Source organism: Rattus rattus, chromosome 10, assembly GCF_011064425.1.
Source record: "Rattus rattus isolate New Zealand chromosome 10, Rrattus_CSIRO_v1, whole genome shotgun sequence".
In the NCBI taxonomy this organism is placed as follows: Eukaryota; Metazoa; Chordata; class Mammalia; order Rodentia; family Muridae; genus Rattus; species Rattus rattus.
In genome coordinates this window covers 49,465,791-49,492,903 of record NC_046163.1, presented here as the reverse complement: position 1 = coordinate 49,492,903, position 27,113 = coordinate 49,465,791, and the positions used below count along the sequence as shown (strand labels likewise).

The following is a 27,113-nucleotide window of genomic DNA, read 5'->3' as shown; positions in this document are numbered from 1 at the left end:
GTAGAAGCATCCACTGTCAATAAAAATCTGATGGCCAACACGCTAAGGCAGGGAAACCATCAGAGAGAAAAAAGAGGAATTGTGAGAAATAATCAGGCAAGGGAAGATTTCCACCGCCAAGTCTGGGAGGAAGTGAAAGGTATGGCACTGAGGAGAGGTAACCAGGCATGTAGCAGAAATAGAATAGAATACACGGGTTAATTGAGTTACAATCTATGTAAGAATTCTAGCTCAAGGTTTAGACATTAATTCATAAATATCAAGCCAATGAGTCATTATTTGGGAACTGGAGCTCATGTGATAAAGGCTGCAGTTACAGGGTCACAGCCTCCATCAGGACCACGACCTCACAGGTCAGGAGGACATGTTTGCTTCCTCTCAGTATCCTTAGGTCCTCATCCTCCTGCTCAGACCCCTGCTCCGCCTGACACAACCAGGCTCAATGGAGGGTCCAAGACATGTGTATCACCCAATTGTTTAATAGATGAAGAAGCTGAAAACGAGGGGGTGATTTCTCTAAAGTCACAGTCACAGGATGGGAACTCTGACGTCACTGTTGAGTACTCTTTCTGCTTGCTGTGTGAAACTTCACTTCCCGTTGTCCTGTTGAAAGTTGTCAACCATGAAGCAGGCCAGCCGCCTCTAACCAGACAGGAGACTGGGTTATGGCTGTCCAATTTCAAGATAGGGGAGTAAGAGGTCAGTAAGTAGTGGCTTTAGGGCCTCTTGAGGATTGTGCCAGAAGGCGGGCATCTGGGAAATGGCTCCTCCAAGGCTGCAGAACAGATCTTGCTATCCGAATCAGAGGGTCGCAGTGGTCCACTAGAAATTGGTGTTTTAGATTCACACTTGACGATGTGTCAGCTGAGAGCAGAGCTGTCTCTTTTGTAGCTTGCCTTGTCCAATATCCTTGTCTTCAAGGCAGGACGTCCACATACTCCTCATTGGTGTTCTCTGGGGAAAAGCAAAAGACCGCCATGACATTTCAGACCGAGAAGTCCCATCAGCCAGCCCCACTGGAGGGAGAGAAGACCAGGCAGAGAGCAGTGCCCATGCCACATTAGAGAGACATCTCCAAGGCTACAGTGCCACTAGGAGTTTTCCTGGCCAAAGAGGGGTTCTGTGACAAGTGGAACCTTAGTTTCTACATCTCAGTATCTGCCTTCACCAATGGAAATCCCATGCCTTCCTCAGAGTACCACTGCTTGAAGCTTGTTCCAAGGAGAAAAGAGGAAGGGAAGGAGGAATTCAGTCATGGAAAGGCACTTCCCATTTTTTAACTGGGTACCTGGGACATACTCTACCACGTTTGACCATGCTTGCAAAATTGATGTGCTCAGACCCATGTCCAGTTCTTGGGAAAACTCTCTCTAAGAATTTGGATTTCTCTTCCAGGGATTTTATAGCATTTTACTAAAGCGCAGACAACAACATCTCCATAACAACCATTATCACCAACTCATCTTGATTTGCATAAGCATCTGACTTTGGCACATTTATGCTTTATTTCCCTTAATGCTTTTGTGTGTGTCTAGTCATGTGTGTACAGGTCCATGTGCGCAGGGGTACCTTTGTGTGTGGAGACCAGAGGTTAACCTCATATGTTGTTCTTCAGGTTTCACCTACCATATTTTTTGAAACAGGGTCTCCCTTTAGCCTGGAGCTCACCTGATTTCGTGGTCAATGAATCCAGTGGATATGGATGCTTGCAGGCTCCCTGAGAACCCTGCCCTCACCTTTCTTCCCAGTTAGCAGATGTGCCGTCAGCACAGATGCTGCCCACAGGCGACTGTAATCCCTCTCATGCAGCATGAAACCTTACACAGAGAAATGTCTCTTGGTGTCTGCGTTTAATTCAAAATTTACCTCCATGTGCAGATGCTAGATCCTTTCAAAGTGCAGTGCAATGGGTAGATGAGGAAGGTGAGGGCAAGCCTGTAATATGACCTGAGAGTTCTGTGAACAGACTTGCTTCACCAATACTGACCACCCCCCATGATTCTCTAGGGCTTCATACTTTAAGGATATGTGTGAAATAATTTGTCTCTGATCATTTTATAAATGAGTGCTTAGCAAAAATGGAGGGAAATGTAACAGGATAAGCCATGATAGGGGATTTGACCTGATTTTCTCAGTGAAAACCTGTCCACATGTGGATTTATTCCCAAACTTGAAAGGACTGCACACAGTCACAGAATGAATTCAAAGTCAGCTTTTTGCCCAAGGACCTTCCTCGTCTCATCCCCCGATATAGGATTAGAGGCGCTTCTAACCTTGCGTCAGGTCTCTTACCATAAATATTCAGCTCTAACTCCGATCTTCTCCCTTTTTGGCATAAGTCGGTTCTCATTATTGGGTTTGAAAGGTGAACCACCAGTCCTTGATCTGGCTTTTTGTATTTGGAGACTAATTCTTCTAGGTTTGGAAAGATCTTTCTTGGAACATCAGCCTCAGTCTGCAAAGACATAAGAAGGCCACTCTTACTGAACCACAAACCAAAGAGTGAGCAAATATATAGCACCTAGGTGCCCTGCAAATATACAGCAGAAAATGCAGCTTGGTCTTCACGCAGGTCCCCCAAGAACTGAAGCAAGGGCTATCCCTGATTCTGTTGCTTGCCTGGGGATCCAGTTCCCTTATCTGGGCCCCCTTGTTTGGCCTCTGCAAGGAGCTGCACCTAGTCCAGCAGGGACATGAGGTGCAGAGGCTGGGTGGGGCAGGACCCCTCAGTGGAGAAGGGGAGGGGAGAATGGACGAAGATTTGGGTGAGAGAGTACTGGGAAGAGTCAGGGGACTGATATTGGGACACAAATTGAATAAATTAAATTTTAAAAAAAGAGAAGAAGCTTACTTTTCATTGTGCAACCCTGGATAAAATGCAACACGGCTTTGAACAGTGGGTTCTGGAGATTGTTTCTCAGAGCCCACAGAAATTAAGAGGCCAGTGACTCAGGCAGAGTGCTCTCGCCAACTGTAGCTCATAGAGCTTCCTCATTTTGAAGAGGAACCTCTCATCCCAGCTACTCTGTACGAAGAGGACTTCTATTTAAGAGGGCCTCTGTATTGAGCAAGCCCCATCCTTGGCAATTTGTCTGGAGTGGTTCTTTAGCCGCTGGAAATGGTCCTGAAGACCCACATCAGACTCTGCCATGTTGCTAACCTTTGCAGAGTTAGGGGACTCCTGATAAAAAATGCAAAATATGTGACTGACCTATAAGAGAAGATGTATGTGGACTCTCCATCGGGCGCAGTTAAGAGAAACAAGTTCCAGTTTACATTGCGTGCGAATAGTGTGACAGGTGTGACTGGGTGAAACCTCAGACTTGTTTTCCGGTTAGCAGCTAGAAGTAAAATAGAAGGAGAATCCTCCTTTCTGGTAGGATCCCACAAAAGGAATTTAAGAACAAAAAGAATTTCTTCCCCTGCTCTTTTGTAAGTGTTTTGTGTGTTTGTTTTCGTTTTGTTTTGTTTTATCATCACTGTGGTGTTTCTATGGTTCTAGCGTCGGCCAACAGAGATGCTTGGATGGTTGGAAGGAGCTTTTCAGAAGTGCATGCCTAACCTCCATAGCAGAGATATGAGCGCTTCCCTGAGCCTTCCTTTAATGGGGCCACTTTGGCTCTAACCACCAAAGTGACTGCAAAGCCCGCCCCTAGTCACATGCCCTTCTGTAGCTGAGTTATGTGCTATGGGGGAAGCTCTCCATTCTGTTCAGAATAGGGACAAAACGGATTCTGAAGGAATATCCAGAGTTCCCCAGTCACACAAGAAAAAGAAAAACTATATTTCAAAATAGTGTACTTTATAGAAGGCATTTTATTTTGAGGTAATCTCAGAGGCAGATAAATTGGAAACACGGTAAAACTAAAATTTCCACATATTCTCCATCCCTATTCTCTATATGTTTTATTTGTATGCCCCTGTATTCTCTCTGAAACACACACACACACACACACACACACACACACACACACACTTACACTTATGTATAATTTTGCTCTGTTTTTGAGACAGTTTCATGTAGCCCAAGCAGGCCTTAAATGCCTTCCATAGTTGAGGATGACCTTGAACTTCTGATCTTCCTGCTTCTTCCTCCTAAGTGCTAGAATCACAAGCACGAACTACCACATCCAGTGTACAGATGTATATTCTTATAAAAAAATTGTTTTCAGGCTTGACCCTTTGGCATCCAATAACCAGCTCGGTGTGGTTTTCCTAGGCAAAACCATTCCTCCCACTCCCAGCATCCTTTAGTTACCTGTGATTCTTTATGTATTACCGAGACCTCTTGAGCTTCCCCTCACTCATATTGGCTTGCCTCTTGGTACCATCTTTGATCATGTCATGTTCAGGCCACACATGACATAACACAGACTGAGTAGGTTATATTTATGTATTTAGGCAGGTGTGTGGTACCTGTGTGTGCACATGTGTGTGCCTGGGTGTGAGTGTGTGTGAGTGTGTGTGTGTGAGTGTGTGTGTGTGAGTGTGTGTGTGTGTGTGTGTAATAACAATGTGAAAAGAAGCCATGAGGCTGGGCAGTGATGGTACAAGCCTTTAATTCCAGCACTTGGAAGGCAGAAGCACATAGATCTCTGTGAGTTTGAGGACAACCTGGTCTACAGAATGAGTTCCATTACAGCAGAGGCTACACAGAGAGACAAAACAAAACAAAAAAACAACAAAACAAACTAAAAACAAAAAAAAGGAGTATGAATCTTCCCACATCAAATTAAGCAAAAGAGGGCATAAGTTGAAGGAGAGAAAAGAAAAGAGTTTATAGGAGTGTCTGAAGAAAAGAAAGGGTAGGGGCAACACTACAGTTTCATTATATCATACTACTTAATTATATATTATAATCTCAAAAATATTGAAAACTATTTGAGAAGTCAAGTCGAAGGCATGATATTTCTTTAACTAATTCTAAGTACTTCAGTAGTCAAATGGCAGACATTGTACCACAATATTTTAATGATTCAAATGAGACAATTAAGTTTTGTGAAGTACTAATTACTAATCTCGTTTGAATTTTAAAATTAAGTTTTAGCAGTTGCCTCCAGGATGTCCTGTACAGCAAAAGCGACAATAGATGCCTAAGTATTTTAGGGATTGTCGTGTGTTGTAATCTTTCTGATATTCCCAGTGAACAAAGGCATATTGGAGACATTTTTCAGAATGTATTTTCAGATCTTATGTTGGTAATTAATAATTCCATTACATTTGTTATACTTCTGAGAGCAGATAACTAAATTCCAAAGAAGCAAAGACATTTCCCTGTTGAGGTCACAGTAAATCAGACAAACTAAAGGAGTCCCTACCACATACAGCTGTTTCATGTTTCCTTTTCTGTTTTCAGACAGCTGTGAATATGCTTGACTTTTGAACATTTGAGCCTCTTCCCGCTTGCTCTGTCCTTTCCCACCCTGGGATACGGTTTACTTTTCTAATTCAACAACAGGGATTTTTTTGGGGGGGTGGCCAGGGGGGAACCTGGTTCCTCCAATTCTCAGACAGGGTTTCTCTATGTAGCCCTGGTTGTCCTAGAACTCACTTTAGACCAGACTAGCCTCCAACTCAGAGAACTGCTTGCTTACCTCTGCCTCCCAGTGGCTGGGATTAAAGTCCTGTGCCATAGCGGCTGGCTGGACAGCAGTTTTAAATGGAGTCCAGGCCCCCGTGTTTCACCTTTACAAGTGTCGGGCTTGGCTGTCTCTTCACTTTGGAGGAACAGCCCGGGTTATTAAAACGTGAAACACAGCCCCAGCAGTGTTTCTCTTATGGAGAGGCAAAGCTCACTCCTTGTGAATTGCTGTCTACACGCACGTGAGGGCAGACACAAGATAAGCCGAGAGCCTGTGATTGGGCAGTGCCAAAGGAAGGCGGGCTGAGAACCTTAGAGATGAGTATAGAGAGTAAAGAGAGACAGAGAAAGGGAAGGAGAGGAGGAGACAAGGTGGAACCTACAGGAGAGGAAGAAGAGCCAAAACCACGGAGTCCTGGACGCCGTAAGTATTGGAGATTTCCTAGGCAGATGATTAAATGATACGCAGGGTGCATTTGCCCCATCTAGGTGTGTAGGTCGTGTTTCTAGCAGTTGAGTTTTGAGTTCATTGTGCTGGCGTTCGGTGGTTGAGAATTTACTATTATAATCTGACTGATAAATTACAAGCCTCTAGAGTTTTGATTTCACCAGGTTATGGGGATTTGTGACAGCTAACCACAGGGGATGGATGGCTGGGAATGTGAGTAGAATCAGCAGCAAGAGAACCACAAGATGGCGGTTGCTGCGTGGCACTAGCTATGGGGCGGCGAGAGTAGTAACCTGGGCCAGAGAGTAGCCGTTAGCGTGGGATGGTGCCTTTTTTAAAATTATTATTATTTCCTGCAAAAACTACTTATCTAACTTGGTATGGCACTCCTGCTTTGGAGGTCCTTAGGTAGTCTTACCTGTATCCTGTAGTATCCATGTTTCTCTCTGAAGATTCGGTAGCTGTAGACAAGCTTTTTATACCTGTGGGAAAATGGTTCTGTGAATCGTAAGGTTCTTGTATACAAATCTCCACGATGGCTGCCCTTATACTTTAAATGCAATGTGGTTTTCAGTGTTAAACCCCAAGAAGAAACTAGAGGTTCCTCGGCCCTCTCTGAATTTGAAAGACAGAAGGGTTTGGTTTTGAAACACTGAGCCCCTTAGAGATGAGGGAGTGTGAACTCTAGCGAAGGACAGGGGAGAGAATTGAGATCCTTGTTACAACCTGACCTTTGTCAGGAAGTGCAACCTTTAAGAGTCTTTCCCTCACCCACTGCTCAAAGCAAGTTTGGCTCAGAGATTGTTGTCCTGCTAGCAGTTTTCATTTCATCAATTTGACTAATTATAATCTGGATTGAGTCTGTGGTCTTTCCCATGTGTCTCAAACTCTGCAACTCTTATTTCTCTGGCATATATATAAAATCTCAATGCTTACAATAGCATTATCAAATAGTTTCTTTTAGTGTTCACCACTATAGGAGAAGGTCAGTTCACTGTGACTCTGTAGAGGAAAGGGGGAGCTATTTCAGAGTCGTGCATGCACCATTATCAAGACAGTATGAAATACTCTGAAGGTTGATATTCAGAAGCAACATCCTCCTAGTCCCAAATGACTTTTTCACGCTCATTTCTAATAGTACTGTTGGGATTTAGACTCAGGAAAATTCAGTTGAGGTCTGTACTTAACATATAAAAGCAGACCTGGCCTCCAGGTTCTCCCAGCCTCCCCCAGTCCCTTAGGAACTTTCCAGCCAATGGGCTGGGCTTCCTGTCCCCTAGAAGAAGCTCCTCCCTGTATAATGAAGACATTTTGTTCTCTCTCTCTCTCTCTCTCACTCACTCCCTTCTTTTCCCCCCTCTCTTTCTCTCTCCTTCCCCTGTCTTTCTCCCCCCTTTTTCTCTCTCCTCTCCCTTGCTTTCTCTCTTTGCACATGCATGCCCATTCTCTCTTTCTCTCTTTCTCTCTTTTTCTGTTTCTCTTTCATGTTCCCCTCTCCTCTGTCTCCCTCCCTGTGGAGACTTCCCGACACTATTTCCTTATGACTGATGGCTTCCCAATAAACCAGTCTTTATACACTTTAATCTAGCTTGCATAAACTCATTTCACTGGCAGAGAATAACTTATCAATAGCCATTGTTTTTTTCCGTATCCCATGTGAATTTATTGTTTTACATGTGACTAAATATACCAGATGTGATGAGATTGTTTTTAAAGGGTGGTGGGGTTGGGTAACTGAACATGAGTCTAAGGAGTAAGTCAGTAGCTTTTCTCCCTGGCTCCTGCCCTGACTTTGCTGAGATCTGGAATCGTAAGCCAAATATACTATTTTCTCCTCAAGTTGCTTTTGGCTATATTATAAACCAGGCATTCTCCCCGCCTGCCTTCAGTGGCTCAGCACCAGCAGCTTAAGTTATCACCTACCCAGTGCTGAGTTCAGTGCATGTCCACTGTAGCTATGAGTTCTGTAATTTCCTATGCAGCATGCGCACGCCCCTTTGTAAAGTCCCTCTCTGTCTGTATCATAGCCTTCTCTGATCTCCCTGTCTCTCTCTCTCCCCTCCCTCTCCCTCTCCTCTCCCTCTCCCTCTCCCTCTCCCTCCCCTCTCCCTCTCCCTCTCCTTCTCCCACTATGAGAATGCCTTTTGCCTCCTGCCTTCCAATAAACCTCTTGCATTAGACCTATGACATGGTGGCATGGTATGATCTCTTGTTGGCAAACCCTGGCCCAGACCCACCAATGTTCCTCTTACAATCATGTTGTTTATCAAAGCAGTAGAAAACAAGCTAATGCATTTATCTTGCTTAGGTTACTTACCCATCATCACATTATCATCACTTCACTTCCTTTAATACTCAGATGATGTGTGTGTGTGTTTGTGTGTATGTATCATATATATACATATATATGATATATGGTTTATATAAAGTTTAAGGAAGTATAGGCTAATCTAATGGATTGACTTATGATCTTCAATTTTATGATTTCTTTATGTTTATGAAAGTAACATCTGTTCAGTAAAACTTACACTTCAAATCTTGAAATTTTAATCAATATGCTATTATTTATCTCTGAACCACAGTGACCCATGAGCCATGCAATCCCAAAGAAAAATGTTGTATTTTGAATATGCTTAGCCCAGGGATTGGCACTACTAGGTGCTGCCTTGATGGAGTAGGTGTGGTCTTGTTGGAGGAAATGTGTCACTGTGGGGGTGGACTTTGAGACCCTCCTCCTGATTCCCTTTGGAGCAAGATGTAGAACTTCTCAGCTCCATCTCCAGCTCATTGCCTGCCTAGACACTGCCATGCTTCCTGTCTTGATGATAATGGACTGAACCTCTGAACCTGTAAACCAGCGCCAATGAAATGTTACCTTTTTATAAGGGTCGCCTTGATCATGGTGTGTCTTCACAGCAATGGAAACCTTAAGACAAGAAATAGCCAGTTTTCTGAGGTATGTTGTGTGAAAATATATTGTTTGGTACGTATGGCATATTGTATATAGTTTGAACAGCAATTTCAATCTACCTGGGGTTATTGTAATATCATTTTATTGTAAATCAAGGAACATATACACTTATAAATTTTTTACCATCATTTGCTTTATTTACTCAATCAGTAAACTAGAACCTCAACTAAGCTCAACTCTCTTCACCCGTGTACAGCTGGGAGGCAAACGCAGTTGTGTAGATTAGCTGAGCGTTCTCCATCACCCTCATGCCCCACCCCTTCAAGACAGGGTCTTAACACGTAACCCTATTCACCTGAAATTCACTGGCTAGACCAGGACGGCCCAGACCTCACAGAGATTTACATGTCTCTGTGTTGTTGTAAAAATATAAAAAATAAAAAAAGTATGGTTGTCTTTTATCCCCACTAGGTCCGGCTCCTCAGTGCCTCAAGACATCTGCTAGATATCTTAAGTCTCAGTCAGCAAAATGTCTCACCCACTCTGCTCCATCCCATATCACACTGCCGCAGGCCTCTCTCTGAGCCTGGCAGCAATCTCTCTACCTATCTAGTTCCCAAGGCAGGTTTCCATGCCCAAAACACAAATCCCAACTCTGTGGTGGCCCAGACCAGCCACTGCACACTTTCTTACACTTACATCGCTACTTGGAAAAACACACAACACAATAACCTTTGGCCCAATTGATAAGATATGATTGCCCACCTAACCATACAAAGCCCTGTACACATTCACCCCTTAAAAACATTCGTAACAACCTGTAAAGGTACAGCGTGGAATCTTAACATCACCCGCCATATTGTCCTGCTTCTCTCCCTGTCCCTCCAATCTCTTCCTCCTTTCCATTCCAGTCTCCTCCTCTTCCTTCAAACTTCTCTCCCACCCATCCTTCCTTCTCCTCCAATGACAGACCTCCTTCTATTCTGTACCTGCCCCTCACCTGTATTTTACAAATTCAATGGGGAGAAGGTTCTGGTGAAGTCACCTGAGTCCTGAGTACGTGACTAGGCAGCTGTCCTTGAGGCAGTGGAATTAGCATCAAAATACAGATAACTCCAGGGCAAACCACAGCATCTCTGTTCCTAAATTCTGAGACTGAAGACCTATGCTACCATGACCAGCTTCACTTCAACTTTTTTTTTTTTTTAGTTTTTGTTTTTTTTTTTTTTTTTTTTTTTTTTGTGATAGGGTTTCTGTGTAGCCCTGGGTATCCTGGAACTTGTTTTGTAGAGCAGGCTAGCCTTGAACTCAGAGATCTTTTAGGAGAACTGCATCTCCCTAATACTGGGATTAAAGGCATACACCACCACCTGGTATCATTCAAACTCTTCGTGGTTCCCAGGAATCAGTTATTTTCCTGTGCTCCTCAGAAACAATTTTCTACCTTGTTTTTTCTCCTTAAATCCATCATCTGCTTTTTAAAAACAAACATATGTGGGTATTTGCACGTGTGCTTGTGTACCACATGCTTGTCTGGTGCCAGCGTTGGCCAGTGCTATCAGTTGTTGAGCGGAGGGAGAGAGATGGAGTCTCAGTCTCCTCTGATTGCTTGCATCCTCTCAGAGAAGTCATCAGGAGCAACAGGGACTGAGAAGATGAGAGCGATCAAGAGAGAATCCCAGCCGTCTACTGCCCAGCTGTCATTAGGATCCCTTCAGATGCACTGCCACACTTGTCACTGCCATGCTTGCACTCATCAAAGCCTGCACTCAAATTCCCTGCCATTGTCACTGTAGACAGGCTGTGTATGTGGCTCTCCAAAGCAGGTTCCTCCTATTTCCCCTTTCGTTCATTCAAGGACGCAGCTCCAGCCATTCCTTCTCACTCTCCCTGACTTCATCAGTCTCTACACAACAGCCTGCATGGTCTTGCCATAAGCTGTGAGGCAGACCATATCACTCCTCTGGACACACAGAGTCCAGGCTTAGAAGTGTTAGGACAACTTGTGTGTGTGTGCGCGCGCGCATGCGCATGTGAGCGCTTATACAGGGGATGGTCCCTACCTGATAGATCATGAAGCTTCTTACAAAGCCAGTGAGGGGCCCATTCTGAGGTGAAAGGTATAAGGAGCATAGACTACCTCAGGTATCTCTCTCTCTCTCTCTCTCTCTCTCTCTCTCTCTCTCTCTCTCTCTCTCTCTCTGTGTGTGTGTGTGTGTGTGTGTGTGGCGGTTTGATAGATGACACTCTGCCAACACAGATTGGTGGAGGGGAAGAGCCCACAGTGGCATCATTTTCACGTGGAAACACATCAACTTGGATCTCTGCTCCATATGTTAAAGACTCCATTCTGGAGGGAAAAACACATTAAACTTTGGGGAGTTAACAATACATGAACAGCTTAATGACCTTGAGGTAAGGAAGAATTTTATTTTCAATTGTAAAAATTGGAAGCTATAAAGCCGAGTAATGTCCTTGTTTAATTAATTAAAGATTCTATTTATCAAAATATGGTATTAAGAAACTGAAAATGCTCTGAGGTGGGAGGCAATTAGTGCAATGATATATAATATTATATAAGTTCTATATATTATAAAATATACTATGATGTATAGTTATATAAATTATATAATAGTATTACATATAATGAGAATACTAAGACAAACTAAGTGTCAGTAAACACAGGAAGATGTTTCATTTTGCTACAATCCAGAGAATTGCATATTAAACAACACTGAGGTCTCGTGTCATACCAGAGTAGCAGAGACAAAAGAGTTTATTAATGCAAAATAATGGGTATGAGGAAACCTTAGAAAAAGTTTAATATACTAGCAAGTTTAATGTCTGTGAGAAAAATTTGATAAACTTTAGTAAAATTAGAAAATGTATCTTATGAGACAGCAATATTGAAACAAAGCAGATAATGCCAACAGTTGATCATTTATTAAAAAGTAAAGATTGAGGGTTGGGGATTTAGCTCAGTGGTAGAGCGCTTGCCTAGCAAGCGCAAGGCCCTGGGTTCGGTCCCCAGCTCCGGAAAAAAAAAAAAAAAAAAAAAAGTAAAGATTGGTGAACCTAAACATTTAATTCATTTAAGATACTTCAAAGGGGTCTGCCAGTTACAGAGGACCCGGGTTCAGTTCCCAGCACCCACATGGCAGTTCATAACTGTCTTTACTTCAGTTCCAAGAGTTTAACTCTCTCTTCTGTCCTCTGGGGGGCACCAGGCACACTCGTGGTGCACATACACACATGCAGGCAAAAATTCAAACATTAAAAATAAACATATCTTTAAGATAAAATATTAACAATCCATGAATATATAAAACATGAATATATAAACCAATTAAAATACATGATTATTTTAATATGATTAAATAAAATCATTAAAATAATTACAAAATGGGGTCTAGGAAGAGGGGTCATTGGTTAAAGCATGTGTAATGCCAAGTATGAGGACTGGAGTTTGGATTCGCCAGGTGGGTGTGGCTTCCGTCCTGTAACTCCAGCTTCAGAAGGAATAGGTAGAGAAAGGACATCCCCAGACCAAGCTTTCTGGTAAGTGAAGAGCTCTAACAAGAACAAACAAGTTGCTGGCAGGATGCCCTTTACCACCTTCCCTTAAGAAGCCACTAGACTCCCATATTTGGTCACTTCCTCATTCCTGAGGCTGACTACCAAGGTCTAGCTATCAACATCCCTTATTTGACTACACTGACCAACACATCCAACCAGAACTTCTCAATTCACCCTAACACAGACTTCCTCGTTTTCTCCTTAAAAACTTCTGCAGAGACACTCGCTGCTATTTCTGCCCCATTCAGATTCAGCCACCCTGTTTCTTTTTTCCCTTGCTTAATAAAGGATTTCTCTGTGTTGGAAATTTGTGTCTGAGTGTGATATGTGTTTAATCCCTTCTCCCACAGGGACTCTTCAGTAAGACTAGTTTCATCTGGGTTTGACTGAGAGGGTTTACCTCAGTGAATAAAGTGAAAGCCATTCCAGAGGATTCTCTTCATCAACCTCAGGCCTCCATGTGCATGTGACACCACTGTGTGCGCACGCATGCACACACACACACACACACACACACAGAAAGAAATAGAAAAATATCATTTTAAAATGATTTAAAATTTCATAAACCTAATATGCCCCTATCAATTAATGAAAAGTTGGCTTCATTCAAATGCAAATTTAAAGTTACACACTAAGGAAGGACAGAAGAAGGATGAAGGGAGGGAAAGTAAAGGAAGGAAGGAATACCTCGAAGAGGAAGGAAAGGGGGGTTCCTTAGTGGGTTCCGTGTGCACTGAGGATTTGCCTTTGTGTAGATTTTCAGCTCTAGTTACCTTTTCTGTGGAACAACAATACAGGAGCCCACACCCATAAAAAAAAAACTTTCTTGCTTATTCATATTTAATAATCCGGTTATATTTATGTAACTTTGAAAAAACCATTCACGAACATTTTGAATTTTAAAAGGATCGTTAGTTTTTGTATCAAGAGCAAGTTACAGAGGCCAGGAATGATAGTGCCTGCTTTTAATTCCAGCACTCAGGAGGCAGAGTCAGGCAGGTCTCTCTTGAGTTTGAGACTAACCTGATTTATGTAGTGAATTTGAACACAAGCAGGACTATGTAGAAAGACCCTGTAGAAGAAGAAAGAGAAAGAGAACAACAGAAAGAGGAGGAGGAAAGGAAGGAAGGAAGGAAAGAACAAATGACCTAGTTACAGATTTTGTTACATAAGCCTCTAGTGACCTTAATGGGAGCCTTCCAGAGTCCCGTTGTTTACTGACTGTTCCACTCTTTATAGAAACTGGAAACAAGACAATTTAACATAGGAAAAAAGCTAAGCCCTAAGGACTTATTACTTTTTCATCAACCTCTTGACATTCAATATTTGGACAGCAAAGGTATACTTTCTTTAGCAATTCTTTCGGGGGATTGTCTTATTCAACATATGAAAAGAATCTTTATATCCTTTAAGAAACTAACCTCAAATGTCAATCTAAGAGATTTTATTTCTTGATTTCTTTTCCCCTGTGTGTTTGAGAGGGACAGACAGGGAAAATATTGTCAGAGGTAGGCAAAGGAGCTGGCAAGCATGTGGCACTTTCCTGTCTTAACAATCCTGGGTCTTCATATAAAGCTATATATCTCACCATTGTTTCTGTTGCTCATAAAGAACAATGACAAAAGCAACTGGGGGAGAAAAGGTTTATTTTAGCTTATGCTTCCAGTTTATAGTTCATCATTCTAGGGGAGTCACACTGACAGGAGCGTAAGACAACTGGTACTACATCCATAGTCAAGAAGGAAAAAGTGAGAAAGTAATGCATCCAAGTTTGTACTTAGTTTAGTTCCTTTACTCCTACTTAGTTCAAGACTGTGTCTAGGAAATGGTGCCACCCACAGTGGGTGCCACCGTTGTAACATAATCTAGATAATTTCCCACAGACATGTCCAAAGATCAACCTGATCATGACAATCCTTCCTTAAGACTCTCTTCCAAAGTGATTCTAGATTGTGTTATATTGACATCTAAAACCAAGTATCACAATATGATAATTAAGACAGTAAAGATATCACAGTATATTAACAATTAACATGTAATATTATCTAGCCTCATGCCATGTTTGCCCCCACCCTAGGGCTCTGCCCAAACAGTTGGTGATACAAAGTAGCTGAGATCAGGGCACTGAGAGTCCCAGATGCAATGTCTTGAGATAGAGCAAAAGAGGTTAACTTCTGGAAGAAACAAAACCACCCCATCTACTACTATCCAAATCCAGCACTTAAGATAACTTTTATTATCCATTTGTAGTTTACACTACAAATAAGTTCCTTAAGGCCAGAATCACATTGTCTGATTTATCTATTCTAATAAAATTCCTGACTCTTTTTTAAAAAGATTTATTCATTTATTATATATAAGTACACTGTCACTGTCTTCAGACACACCAGAAGAGAGCATCGGATCTCTTTACAGATGGTCGTGAGCCATCATATGGTTGCTGGGAATTGAACTCAAGACCTACTGGAAGAGCAGTTGGGGCTCTTAACCACTGAGCCATCTCTCCAGCCCCCAAAATTCCTGACTCTTAATACATACCCAGTACTCAGTTTTGGACTTACATTGACTGTGCTGAGCCTATGTGAAGAACCCTTACCAGGAGACTTTAAAGAGGGGCAGAATGGGGTTGGGGATTTAGCTCAGTGGTAGAGCACTTGCCTAGTAAGCGCAAGGCCCGGGGTTCGGTCCCCAGCCCCGGAAAAAAAAAAAAAAAAAAAAGAAAAAGAAAAGAAAAGAAAAAAAGAGGGGCAGAATGAGGTATGGGAGGAGATAGAGGAGATGTACAGAGGGTCAGGATATTGAACAGAGGAGGTGTGAGGTGTGTAGCAATTGGGGATGGGGAATTAGGAAGAGCAACCAGAAAGCACCAGATGCCAGGAAAGCAAGAGCCTCCTAGGACTCCATGGGGATGACATTAGCTGAAATACCCCACAAAGAGGAGAGAGAACCTGTTGAGACCATATCCAGAAGTTAGGTAAGGCTCCTGGTTAACAGATGGGGCCTTCCACCAATCTCCAAAATTTTAACCCAGAATTTCTCCTGTCTAAAGGAAATACAGGGTCAAAGAATGTAGCAGAGACTGAAGTAAAGGCCATCTGGAGACTGCCCCTCCTGGAGATCCATCCCACATGCAGACACCAAACCGAGACACTCTTTCTAATGCCAAGAAGTGCTTGCTGACAGGGCCTGATACAGCTCTCTCCTGAAAGGCTCTGCCAGATCCTGACCAATACGGATGTGGATGCTCAAAGCCATCCATTTGACTGATCGCAGGGACCCCAATGGAGGAATTAGGGGAAGGACTGAAGGAACTGAAGGGGCCTTTCTGGCATCATGGAAAGGGAGGCCCTTGGTTCTGTGAAAGCTTGATGCCCCAGTGTACAGGAATGCTAGGGCAGTGAGATGGGAGTGGGTGGTTCGGTGGGGGAGCACCCTCATAGAAGCAGGGTAAGGGGGTCCCAGGTTTGCAGAGGGGAACCAGGAAAGGGGATAACATTTAAAACGTAAATAAATAAAATATCCATTTTTTTTAAAAAGAAAGAACAGTTCATCAAATAAAGAAAGCTGCAATGTTTTTAAACAGAAAAACTAGAAAAACTGTTCTTGAATTCATTTACTGGTAAAATATTTTTATTGAACTATATTTTAATCTGTGTTCCTAGCTTCAACTTGCCACTGAATCCCAGATTCATTTATCCACCTGTCTCTTTCACAGCTCCTTTTATATACCCATGAGTTATCTTGGACCTGATGTGATGAATACCCCAGCATCACCCCTGTGTTGGGTACTCTGTGTCCCATATCCTCTTTCAAACCTCCAAGCTGTACTTTGTTCTAACATTTATGAACTCCAACTATGCATTTAGTTCATCTTCATTGAACACCCTTTTTCCATTTCTGTGGATGCTGCTTGAATACATGTCTCTCTTGGGCTTAGCCCCACCAGAAGCAACTATTTCATCTTCCAAGACCATAACGCAAACCTGGTATCCCATATCTGCCTTAAGGTTGTGGGAAAGAACTCTGAAAATATGAGTTCAAAATATATCATTTCTCAACTATGAAAAATATAAGGATGTAATATGAATTTTATAAAGGGCTTCATGATCTAAAAAGAACAGAAACAGCTGCACCATGAACCATGTTATCAGAAAGATACAAAGTCAGGAGATACAAAGGCAGGCAGATTCTTGAGTTCAAGGTCAGCTTGGGACAGATCAAAATTAGGTCTAGCCATGGTCAGAATGGTAATCTCAGGATGGGATCCCACCCAGCTAAGTTTATTGTTTGTGATTACAAAGGCAAGCAAATCTTGAATTCATTTACAATGTTTAAAAAATGTGCTTGCTGGGGTTGGGGATTTGGCTCAGTGGTAGAGCGCTTGCCTAGGAAGCGCAAGGTCCTGGGTTCGGTCCCCAGCCCCGAAAAAAAAAAAAATGTGCTTGCTGTCTTTCTCTAAGAATCATGGGGTTGGGGTCATGAAATGCTGATTCATGGGATAATCAAAAGAGAACCTGGCAAAAATGGCTGAATTGATGTATAAATAAAAGACTGGGCCTTGGTCTGCAAGAGCTGAGCTATCTGGGGAGCTTCAGAAAAGTCTACAGATTGTTCAGCTTGTACCTCAGGATTGACTTTTACCACTCTCAAATACCCCTTCTCCTAGGAACCTCTCTCCAAGCTGAGCCTGGCCCTTGGCAGAAATCTAGTTCAATGTGTAGAGTGCTTTCATGAGGCCCTGAATTCTATCTAGAATACAAATAAGCCTAGTATAATGGTACATCTATAATCCTGGTTCTTGGAAGAGTAACACAGAAGGATTATTATGAGTTTCAGGTTAACCTGAGCTAGAGTGTGAGATTCTCTGAATAAATAATAGATAGATAGATAGATAGATAGATAGATAGATAGATAGATAGATAGATAGATAGATAGATAAGAAATAAACTACAGACATAAGCAACACATACAAACAAACACACAGAGTCTGTTATTTTGAGACACAGTGAGCATACACTCAGTGTGTAAGTAGGTGGGTAGATAGATAAGCATATAAGCATAGAGAGAGATGGATAAATGATAGATGATAGACAGAAAGACAGATAAATAGATAAATAGATGGACAGATATCAAACAATGACATTTAAAAACTTTTGTGATTCTTACTAGTTTTATTAAAACAAAACAAAACAAAAACAACCTAGAAGCCTTTATAGTAGCCAAGGACCTATATGAGCCATGATTCCAACTTTACTTTTTGCTCCAGCTTTCTATGCTCCAGACATCCTGGCCTTCTTATTGTTCTTTAAACATATCCAGAGGATACCAGATCAGAACTTGAGAGCTTCTCCTATCTCTTCCCTCACACACTGGGGTAACTTGACTCCCCAGTCCAGTTGAGTGTCAGATTCCAGCTGTGCCCTCAAAACCACAAGCAGCTCTCAGCTCTCTCTATTCCCTTCCTTTTTTGCTTTTACTTCATGTACACTTTTAACAATCCTATACATTAGTACAATCGTTATTTATTTGAGACAGTATCTTACTATGTAACTCTGGATGTCCTGTAACTTACAAAGTAGACTAGGCTGGCCTCCAACTCAAAATATCCACCTCCCTCTGCCTCCCAAATTCTGGGATTCATGATACGCATTGCCATACCCAGCAATTTCAACATTTATTTCTCTCTCCACTCCCATACTAGAAAGTTGGGGGAAAGTACATCCATCCTAGATCTTTCTTAGGCTCTCTAGGAGTCATTTTGTTCACATATAAAAGCTACCCATCACCTCAGAGACGTAACAAGTCTTAGGAATATATTCTAGGAAATAGAATGGAGAACAATTATGTACATATTGACATATAGAGGTATATAAATTATTATAAATATGCTTAATTTTTATTAATAAATTAAAATAGCATACCCCTGCCTCCAACTCTCCATTTTCTCTAAGACACATCATCAAGCTTGTGATTAAAACAGTTGTGCTAAAGGAGGAGCCCGCTGCGTGGTAAGAAGTCAATGCTCAAAACATGATAGGTTTTTTGTGACTTGAAGTAATATTTTTAAAAGTAAATATAGGTATTTATGGTGAATACTAAAAGTGTACCAATTGCAATGTCTGCTTCCAGCCAAGATGAAGTAATAGGACCACATTTATTATCCCTTCTCTTCAAAAAGCCCTGAGAAACTTGAAAGGATACCTGAAGTTGCAGCCTCTGAATGCCAGACATTTCAGGTCACTGATCCCTGAGATGGGGAAGAAATCATATGAAACTGGCTACATTGATTTTGGCTGGTAGACATTTTTCTTGTGGCCTGGCAAGGACAACGGTGACTCAGCGCCGGGGTGCCTAACAGTTCCCTTAATATGAAGAGAAATGAGAGCTAGAGGAAGGTCAAGGTCCCAGACGTTATGGCCTGAGAGCTAGTTCTCAGCAAACATCTTGTATATGCATCAGTGGGCTGTGCAGAAAGATAGCCCACACTTATCCAGGAGGGGAACAAAAGTCACTCTGGAAACAATAGTATTACTGGTTCTAGTAAACCCTCAAAAGATGAGGGTTCCATTTAACTTAAAGCTTCTTAGAACAAGGTTCAAGAATATTCATGGGGTTGGGGATTTAGCTCAGTGGTAGAGCGCTTGCTAGCAAATGCAAGGCCCTGGGTTCGGTCCCCAGCTCCAAAAAAAAAGAAAAGAGGAGGAGAAGAAGAAGAAGAAGAAGAAGAAGAAGAAGAAGAAGAAGAAGAAGAAGAAGAAGAAGAAGAAGAAGAAGAAGAAGAAGAAGAAGAAGAAGAAGAAGAAGAAAAGAATATTCATGAGAACACTAAAATTTTGACACACTGGCAGGTAAAATTCACTGTGTCTGGCATCTACTAAAAATTGGGTAGGTACAAACAAAGACAGAAAATAAAATTAATAATAAGAAGACATAAACCAATAAGAAGTTAATCAGTAGAAATAGACTCAGGAGTGACAGAGATAATAGAAGAAGCAGACATGGGTAATAATACAATGTTATTCTAGATGATTAAGAATCTGGAAGAGATATGTAAATATAAAGTGTAGATAATGGTAACACAAAAACAAATAAATAAAGTAAAAATAAAAAGAGCAAGATGAAACTTAGATAAAAGCCCACGGAGTCTGAAAGGAAGAATAACCTAGATGGGTTTGTAGTAGAATAAATATCACAGAAGAAAATTTAGTACATCAACAACAACAACAAAAAAGCATGTGACCTTTTCAGTTTCATTTATTTTGAGACTCAGCATGGGCTAATGCTCGTTTGGTGCTGAAGCATGAAGCACTATATGTAGATTTTGGTTGATTCATGTCCAATTCGCTCCTGAGTATTTTGTTTCAAGCTATTGCTAGCATGGTGGAAAATCATGTTTGTATTCAGGTGTTTAGTTTTATTCTAGCCAAACTTTGAGATATGAGTTGAAGGAAATGGAAACTGTGGGCCCCACAATGTCTAACAATCGTGGACTACGTTTTTCTATGTCATGCCAAGAAACCTTGAAGAACTCAAGGAAACTCATACATATTGTGTCGAGTGGCTACAGAAAGTGTGTCCCTGTGTTCTCAACTGTTAATTGCTGGGCCTGTGGCACTGGGCTGGCAAGATATAGAAATGTTTGTCACTTCCTCACCTGCCCGCAAAGAATGAAAAGCTATCTCGGAGGAGGATGTGGTAGCCCCTGATACCAAAAAAACAGTGCAGAAATGGACAATGCTTTGTCCTGCTTTTTATTGGTTCAGATCTTACCATGCAGGACACAGAGTCGGAGGCAGAACAGTAGCTGGTTATGGAGGGAGAGCCCAGTTAGAGCTACACAGGGAGATGCAGTGGTAGAGAGGTCTCAGCAAACAGGCCAAGGCCTTATACTATACAGATGTCTCCATGTCCTTCTTATTAAACCACAAGGAGATCCCCGAAAACTTGCAATATTTGAGTCTGTTGACATCCCATCTTTTTCCTGCCCTTGCTTAGAAGGTAGGTCAATGAAAGCTGGTGTTGTATTTGTCAATGCGCATGACAAAATTCAGATGTCTAGATTTTTAAAGAGGCAAAATTTAAAGGATGTAAGTATAAAAATGTTAACTGTTCCAACTTATATTTGACCCATCACATAAAAATGCAAAGTAGAAATTGGAAAGCACCTGGGTGCTTGACTGTATATAAATTATAAGAATTACAATCCGCCACTCGGTCATGAAGAGATGATAGCGGCAGCTGTGTTGGCCTGGGGAAATGGCTGTCAGGAAGTGCTTCTGTGTGAGCATGAAGGACTGAGTTCAGATCCCTAGCAGCCGTCTGAGTGCTGAGCCTGGCGTTGTGTGCCTGTACTCTTAGCACCGAGGAAGAGGGAAGGGGCGGACTGTGGAGGATGGATGACAAGCTAGTCTGGCCAACTCGGGAAGCTCCAGGATCAATGAGATACCTTATCTCAAAAAATAAGGTGGACAGCAATTGAGGAAGATGCTTGGCATTAACTTCTGACCTCCACACACTCATATGCTTTTTTAAAAGATTTATTTTGTTTATTATATATAATAAAATAAAATAAACACTATAGCTGTCTTCAGACACACCAGAACAGGGCATCAGATCTCATTACGGATGGTTGGTGAGCCACCATGTGGTTGCTGGGATTTGAACTCAGGACTTCTGGAAAAGCAATCAGTGAGCCATTTCTCCAGCCCATGCACACATATTCATGTGTATGTGTATACTGCCCCCACACTAACATATACACACAGACCTACACACATTCACACACACACACACACACACACACACACACACACCATATACAGAGAAAAACAGGTTAAAAACTATCGTATGCAGAGAGCCATTTGTTATATGCACAATTACAATATATGCATGGCAAAAAGCTTGCCAATGTGTGTACTTAAATACATGTGAATACTGAAGGTAGAGAAAAATGTGTTCTGCTTTTGTTTTTATGTATCTTTTCTTCTCCTTTTTCTTCTTTTTCTTCTTCTTCTCCTTTTCCCTCTCTCCCTTCCTCCATCCCTCTCTTACTCCTTTCTTATTTTCTTGCCATTATGGTAGTATCTCATGCCCTATTCCATGCTTATCTGAAACTCACTGTGTCACCCAGACTGGTTTCAAATTCATGACAATCCTCCTATCCCAGACTCCCACATTCTGAGAACACAGGCAAGACTCACCACGCCCATTAAATTCTATTTTGAGAATTAATACTAGTAATTGTACTTTCGTGCTGTGGTTGACCGCAGAGTCTTGCGCATGCTAGACAAGTTCTGACCCACTGAACTACACCCAGCCCTTTGCAAATGTCTTCAGCACTCTTAAAAGGAGTTTGCATGTTTTAAGAAATATATAGTTTGGGTTATTGCTTTTCTTTCTGAACTCTTTGCCACCCTTTCTCAGAATTTGGGAGTTTCAAATGAGTCTCTGGTGGCAGAAAGGCATTGCCCCAATTCCCCCCATTACACACAGCACCTGCTGCAACCTTTCCATGGCTACAGAAAGTCTACCCTTCCCTTAATGAACTCTTTCCAAGGATGAATCATTTCTGCCTGCTAACATCTAACCTATCTGGACTCTACAGGTTGCAAAAGCAGACCCAGTTTCAATTTCCTCATTTTCACAAAGTCACACCACATACATATTCTTCATGCACTGAGGTTTTCTAGTTCCACTTGTCAAGAAATCAGATGCTGTTTCCGGTCTATAGTTCTCTCTTCAAACTGCAAGGTAGATGTCCTCTGAGGCTTCCCTCTCTTATCATCAGTTCATTTTTCCTGTCCTCCTCAGCTTCCTTATCTATCTATCTATCTATCTATCTATCTATCTATCTATCTATCTATCTATCCATCTATCTATCTAGTAATTTTAAGAGGTGCCATAGAGCTCAAGTTGGCCTCAAACTTACTACGTAGACAAATCTGGCCTTGAACTCTTTGTCTTCTTGACTCTGCCTCTCAATGGATGGAATTGATTACAGGCATACATTACCTTGTATAGGTAAATGTCCCTTCCTACCTCCCTTCCTTCCTTTCTTCCTTCCTTCCTTCCTTCCTTCCACCTTCTCTCTCTCTCCCTCCCTCTTCCCCTCCCTCCCTGCCTCTTTCCATTTCTCCCTCTTTTCTTTCCGCTCTCCACTCTTCAGAATTTTGACACAGGGTCTCCATCTATAAGCCAGGTTAGCAATCCAGATGGGAAGGTTCAGGAGCATAAGCCACCGCTCCTGGACTCCCCCCTTTACATACAACTTGTCTTCCTTTCTTCACTGGCTCTTGGACGGCTCAGAAGTCCACATGGTGCAACAAAGAAAGGGCTTGTCTCCTGCAAGCAGGAGGGCAAGACTCTGGATATGAGGAAAAAGTCACAGCTCAGGTTCCCTGCTTGGGCGCTTTATGACATATGTCTGAGGTGACTACCCAGAACATTTCAGTAGCCCTGTGGACATCAGTAAAGTCAAAACATATGATAATATATGAAGAGTTTGAATAATTCATTAGATCAGCCTGTCAGGCCTGGGAATGGTACACACTTGTTAATCACAACATTTAGGAGGTAGAGACAGGAGGATTTCTGTGATTGGCAGACCAGTCTAAGCTACATAGTGAATTCAAGGCCTACCTGGACTTTGTGAGTCCCTAACTAAAAAAAAAAATTAATTATAGAACAACGAGCTATTGTTGTTGTTTCTCCCCATAAAGTAAGGGTAATATTAGTTACTAGAAGGATGTGTGCAAAGTGATATTTCGTCCAGTACCTGCCACTGTGGTCCAAAGCTTAGGACCATGCCTGGAACCTAAAGCAACTGAGAATATGCTTAATGAATGAAATAAAGGAGGGCTCCTCTCATCCTCCGAGTCTCAGCATTGGTTTGATGCTTTCTGTTCCTCAGTGGATCTGTCACTCATTGCTGTCAGCTCCCGTCATACGCCATGATGTTCTAATCATCACAGCAACTGAACTGTGTGCACCACAGGGTCCACTGACCTAATTTCCCCTACTATGCTCTGGCTTCTGTTCTCTGTGTTAGAACCATCAGTGAAGGATTTCGCACAGTGCTATGCCAATGGAAGATTATATTTAATGGTAAAAATAAGTCATCGCCAAATCAAGAATGAGGTCACCGGGGTCATCTGACCTACAGCTTCTGTCTGAGCGTGCACGCCATTTCATCTGCCCTTCCATGACGTGGGCAGAGAGGAGGGTGAAACTTTGTCCTGTGAGGTGCTCAGCAAATATTTATACCTTTCTCCTTTGACTTGTTTTTATTTTACTTTTTAAACAATCCAAGTGACGTTGCTTTAGATGAATGTATGTGCTGGGCTGACACAACTCAGGGAAGCTGGAAATAAGTATCAAGATCAAAGAGCATCTCAAAGTAGACCTTGTCCCTGGGATCCTGGCCAAGATGTCCCCTGTGTCTGGGGTCCCCTTGCATTTTTTTCTATCGCTCTGCACTCACCATAAGTAGTTCTTTCCCATCTCCTATTCAGAGCTGCAAGGGTTTAACACTCTAACCTCCCAGCTTCAGTACTTTCTCCTCATCAGCTTCAGGTTCCAAATCCCAGCACTTGCCACTCATCAGCTCAGTATGACCCCAGGTGAAGCGAGGCTCCACTTGGCTGTATCATATGGTGGCAGATGTCATCGTGCAGAGGGAGAGACCACATGGGGAGATACTAAACCACAGCAACGGTGGGGAAAAGGGCCAGTCTTATTCATTTGATAAGAACATGTTAGAAAGAACTGAGTGTCCCCTAATATCCTTCCAATGTCCTATGCTGTCCCCTTAGGCTCCATCTCTTAAGGACTCTACCACCTCTTAACATTACTACATGGGGACCATGACTGTGACACACAAACTACTGGTGGATAGATCAAACAAAAAGTAATGAACAAACACCCGAACATCACTTGTAGCTTGAAACCCACGATAGACCTAATGTCTCTCTCACAGCTGCTTCTTTGGCACCATGTACAGAAACAAAGTTCTCTCCCTACGTAACAGCTAGTAATGACAATCACTTTTGCCCTCTGACCTTTCTCCAGGCTCTAAGAAGCACAAGAGCTCTCTCCTCCAGTGACACTGATTCTTTGTTCACCAAGACTTCAGTTAAGCTCCCAAACCTCCTAGGCCTGCCTGTGCATTCCTTACAAAGTTCAGCTTTCTCAAAGTTCCAAAGCATAGCTTATCCTCAGCCTCTTCATCTCCTCCCAGATGAGATCTGATCACCGTGGCCTTTCCTCAGCTGGATCCCAGAGTCATGCTGCTGCAGCTCTCCTTGACTCCAAAGTCTCCCCTTAGTTCTCTTCCATGCACGGACCCCCATCCTTCTCCTTGCTATGAATTTATTGTTCATGCTGCATTCAGAGTTAAAGTCAATCTTCTTCCCCCACTGAAGTCCCCAATTCATCAATCTCTACACCTGTCAAGAGGGCCCTGAATAAAGTCTCCCCAGTTACAGCCATGATAAAGGATTCAGTGTTTCTCTATTTCTATAAAATGACAGTGCTTGCCCACAAGAGACCACAAAAAGGATAAAAGGAAATGAAGAAATTCTGCTTGATAAAGCCCTTTACCAACCTGGAAACCTATGAAATACTAGCACTTTAAATACTACAAGTGAATGAAGTCAACCAACCCTTCATGCTATAATAAAGTCCCCCTGGCCTTCTCCACATCACAGACAGAGACATGTAGAGAAGATGCTGCTCTGTCAGTTCTTTCTCCCCATCAGCCTCTCTCTTTCCTTACTTGTCCACCCTCTTCTGTTGTCTCAGACCCTGCTCATGTGGCATGGACAATTGAGAGAGGAAGGCAGACAGAAGATCTGGGTAGGGACATCCTTCTGTCCTCTCCTGGCAGTGCCTGGTCATTACTGCTAATTCCAAAGTAGAACGAGATACAAGTCCCTGAGTGTATGGCTGCCATCAGGGTTCACCTGCATGAAGAGGAGGGTACTCACGAGACACAGAGGCACAGGGCTCCAGGCACAGACTCGCTGTCTCTTATCAGAAAGTTGCCGTCTGCTCCTCCCTTGAGGAGCAGGGCTTCACACTCTGGCTTGGTCAGGCAGCCATGATAGTAAGGAAGATCCATGGAGGGTGGTTATGCTTAAACTGTCCCGTCACCCCGAGATCCCGCTCCAGGCCAAGGAGGAGCCGTGCAGGGGGAAGTGGAGAGACGAGTGGAGGGGAAATGTCCCTTCCTCCAGTGTGGTCTGAACAAATAAAGTTGCTCAGTGAGCTTTACAAGAAACAGGAAATGAGAAGGGAGGGAGATGGAGTGACCATGACACTTCAGCCTAGGGGTGGGTGGCTCAAGTATGACTCACACAAGCGGGTGAGTTGTACCTTCCAGCTCAGTCAGTGCCGTTTGTGGCTGCTGCAGCAACAGTAAAGTCAAGCTCCCTAGGTCCAGGTTATAGTGTGTCTCACACACGTTTTTACCCCTTCTGGCTACTGGTGTGCTTCCTAGGGACCATACCACTAACCCTGCAGTACTAGGTATCCATTTTCTTCTTGGATTTTCTCAGATCATGCTTTGCATTTATGGCCATCTGTTTCAAATTTAGCTTCCCTAATGAAGGTTGAGAAATTCACTGCTCTGTGGATATCATAATAATAAGCCATTAGGATTTGGTTTAATACCATGTCCATTTAACAAAGTAATAGTAGCAGGTTCTTCTCTAAGTACAAGGACCTCTCTCGTAATGGGTCTTGGCCCCAATAACACTGTCAAACATAAATTTCTGTTTTGGGGTAAACATCATAGAAGACTAGCTGGATACGCGTTTATTAGCTAGCCAGAAAATCCACTGGGTGTTTGAGGTCCCAGTATATCCCCGAGCATTTTGGGGGTTGACCTTTTAAGCACAAACCACATCATAAGTTAACATACTTTATGAAGAACAGCTTGAAGCAGAAATATAGAGGGCAGAACACAAGGTTAGTACCTTTAGAGACGTTATCAGATCTGTGGACTTTGAAGGATTAGGTCTTTGTTTTGTTTTGGCCAAGTGGTTCTCAAGTGGGTCATTTATCAGATATTTAAACTATGATTCATAATAGTAGCAAAATTATAGTTATGAAGTAGCAATGAAGTAATTTTATGGTTGGGGATTACCACAATGTGAGTAACTGTATTAGCGGGTCATAGCATTAGAAAGGTTGAGAACCACTGTTTTAGCACGCAGTAGTGTCTATATTATGAGTTTTATTTCCTGGATGGTATTTTTATCATGGAATCAGTTCTAAGGCTTGGTGGCCTACTAAGGTCTAGGGGCATGTTACAATTTCACCTAGTGGAGTGAGCCTGACTTCCAATCAGCAGTTGGGTTGGTTACTTTTATGACATTTGTACCACTGTTGCACCAATGGGTATATTGTCCTGGGTTGGTCATCATTTTATCTCATAGGTTCACAGCTAGGTAAGACATGATTCCTTTCCTTCTCTAGTAGCATGTATAGCACCTTTCAGTACTAGGAAACCTAGCTAAAAAAAAAAGAAGCTTCCAAGTGAGAATCAAGCTTAATTTCTCTGTCTTTTGTGAAAGTATATGGTGTCTTCAGAAGCAAGG

At 42.4% G+C, this 27,113-nt stretch overlaps 1 protein-coding gene across 1 annotated transcript; it reads right to left on the bottom strand.

Annotated features, from left to right (window-relative positions):
• Window positions 1-339: 339 nt before the first annotated feature.
• Window positions 340-25,754, bottom strand: LOC116911336 (SH2 domain-containing protein 1B). The gene is made up of 4 exons (XM_032915253.1): window positions 25,500-25,754; window positions 6,448-6,511; window positions 2,293-2,455; window positions 340-954 (listed from the first exon to the last, which is right to left on the bottom strand). The coding sequence occupies exons 1-4, from the start codon at window positions 25,631-25,633 to the stop codon at window positions 917-919; spliced, it is 399 nt and encodes a 132-aa protein (XP_032771144.1). The 5' UTR covers window positions 25,634-25,754; the 3' UTR covers window positions 340-916.
• Between the last annotated feature and the right edge of the window lie 1,359 nt (window positions 25,755-27,113).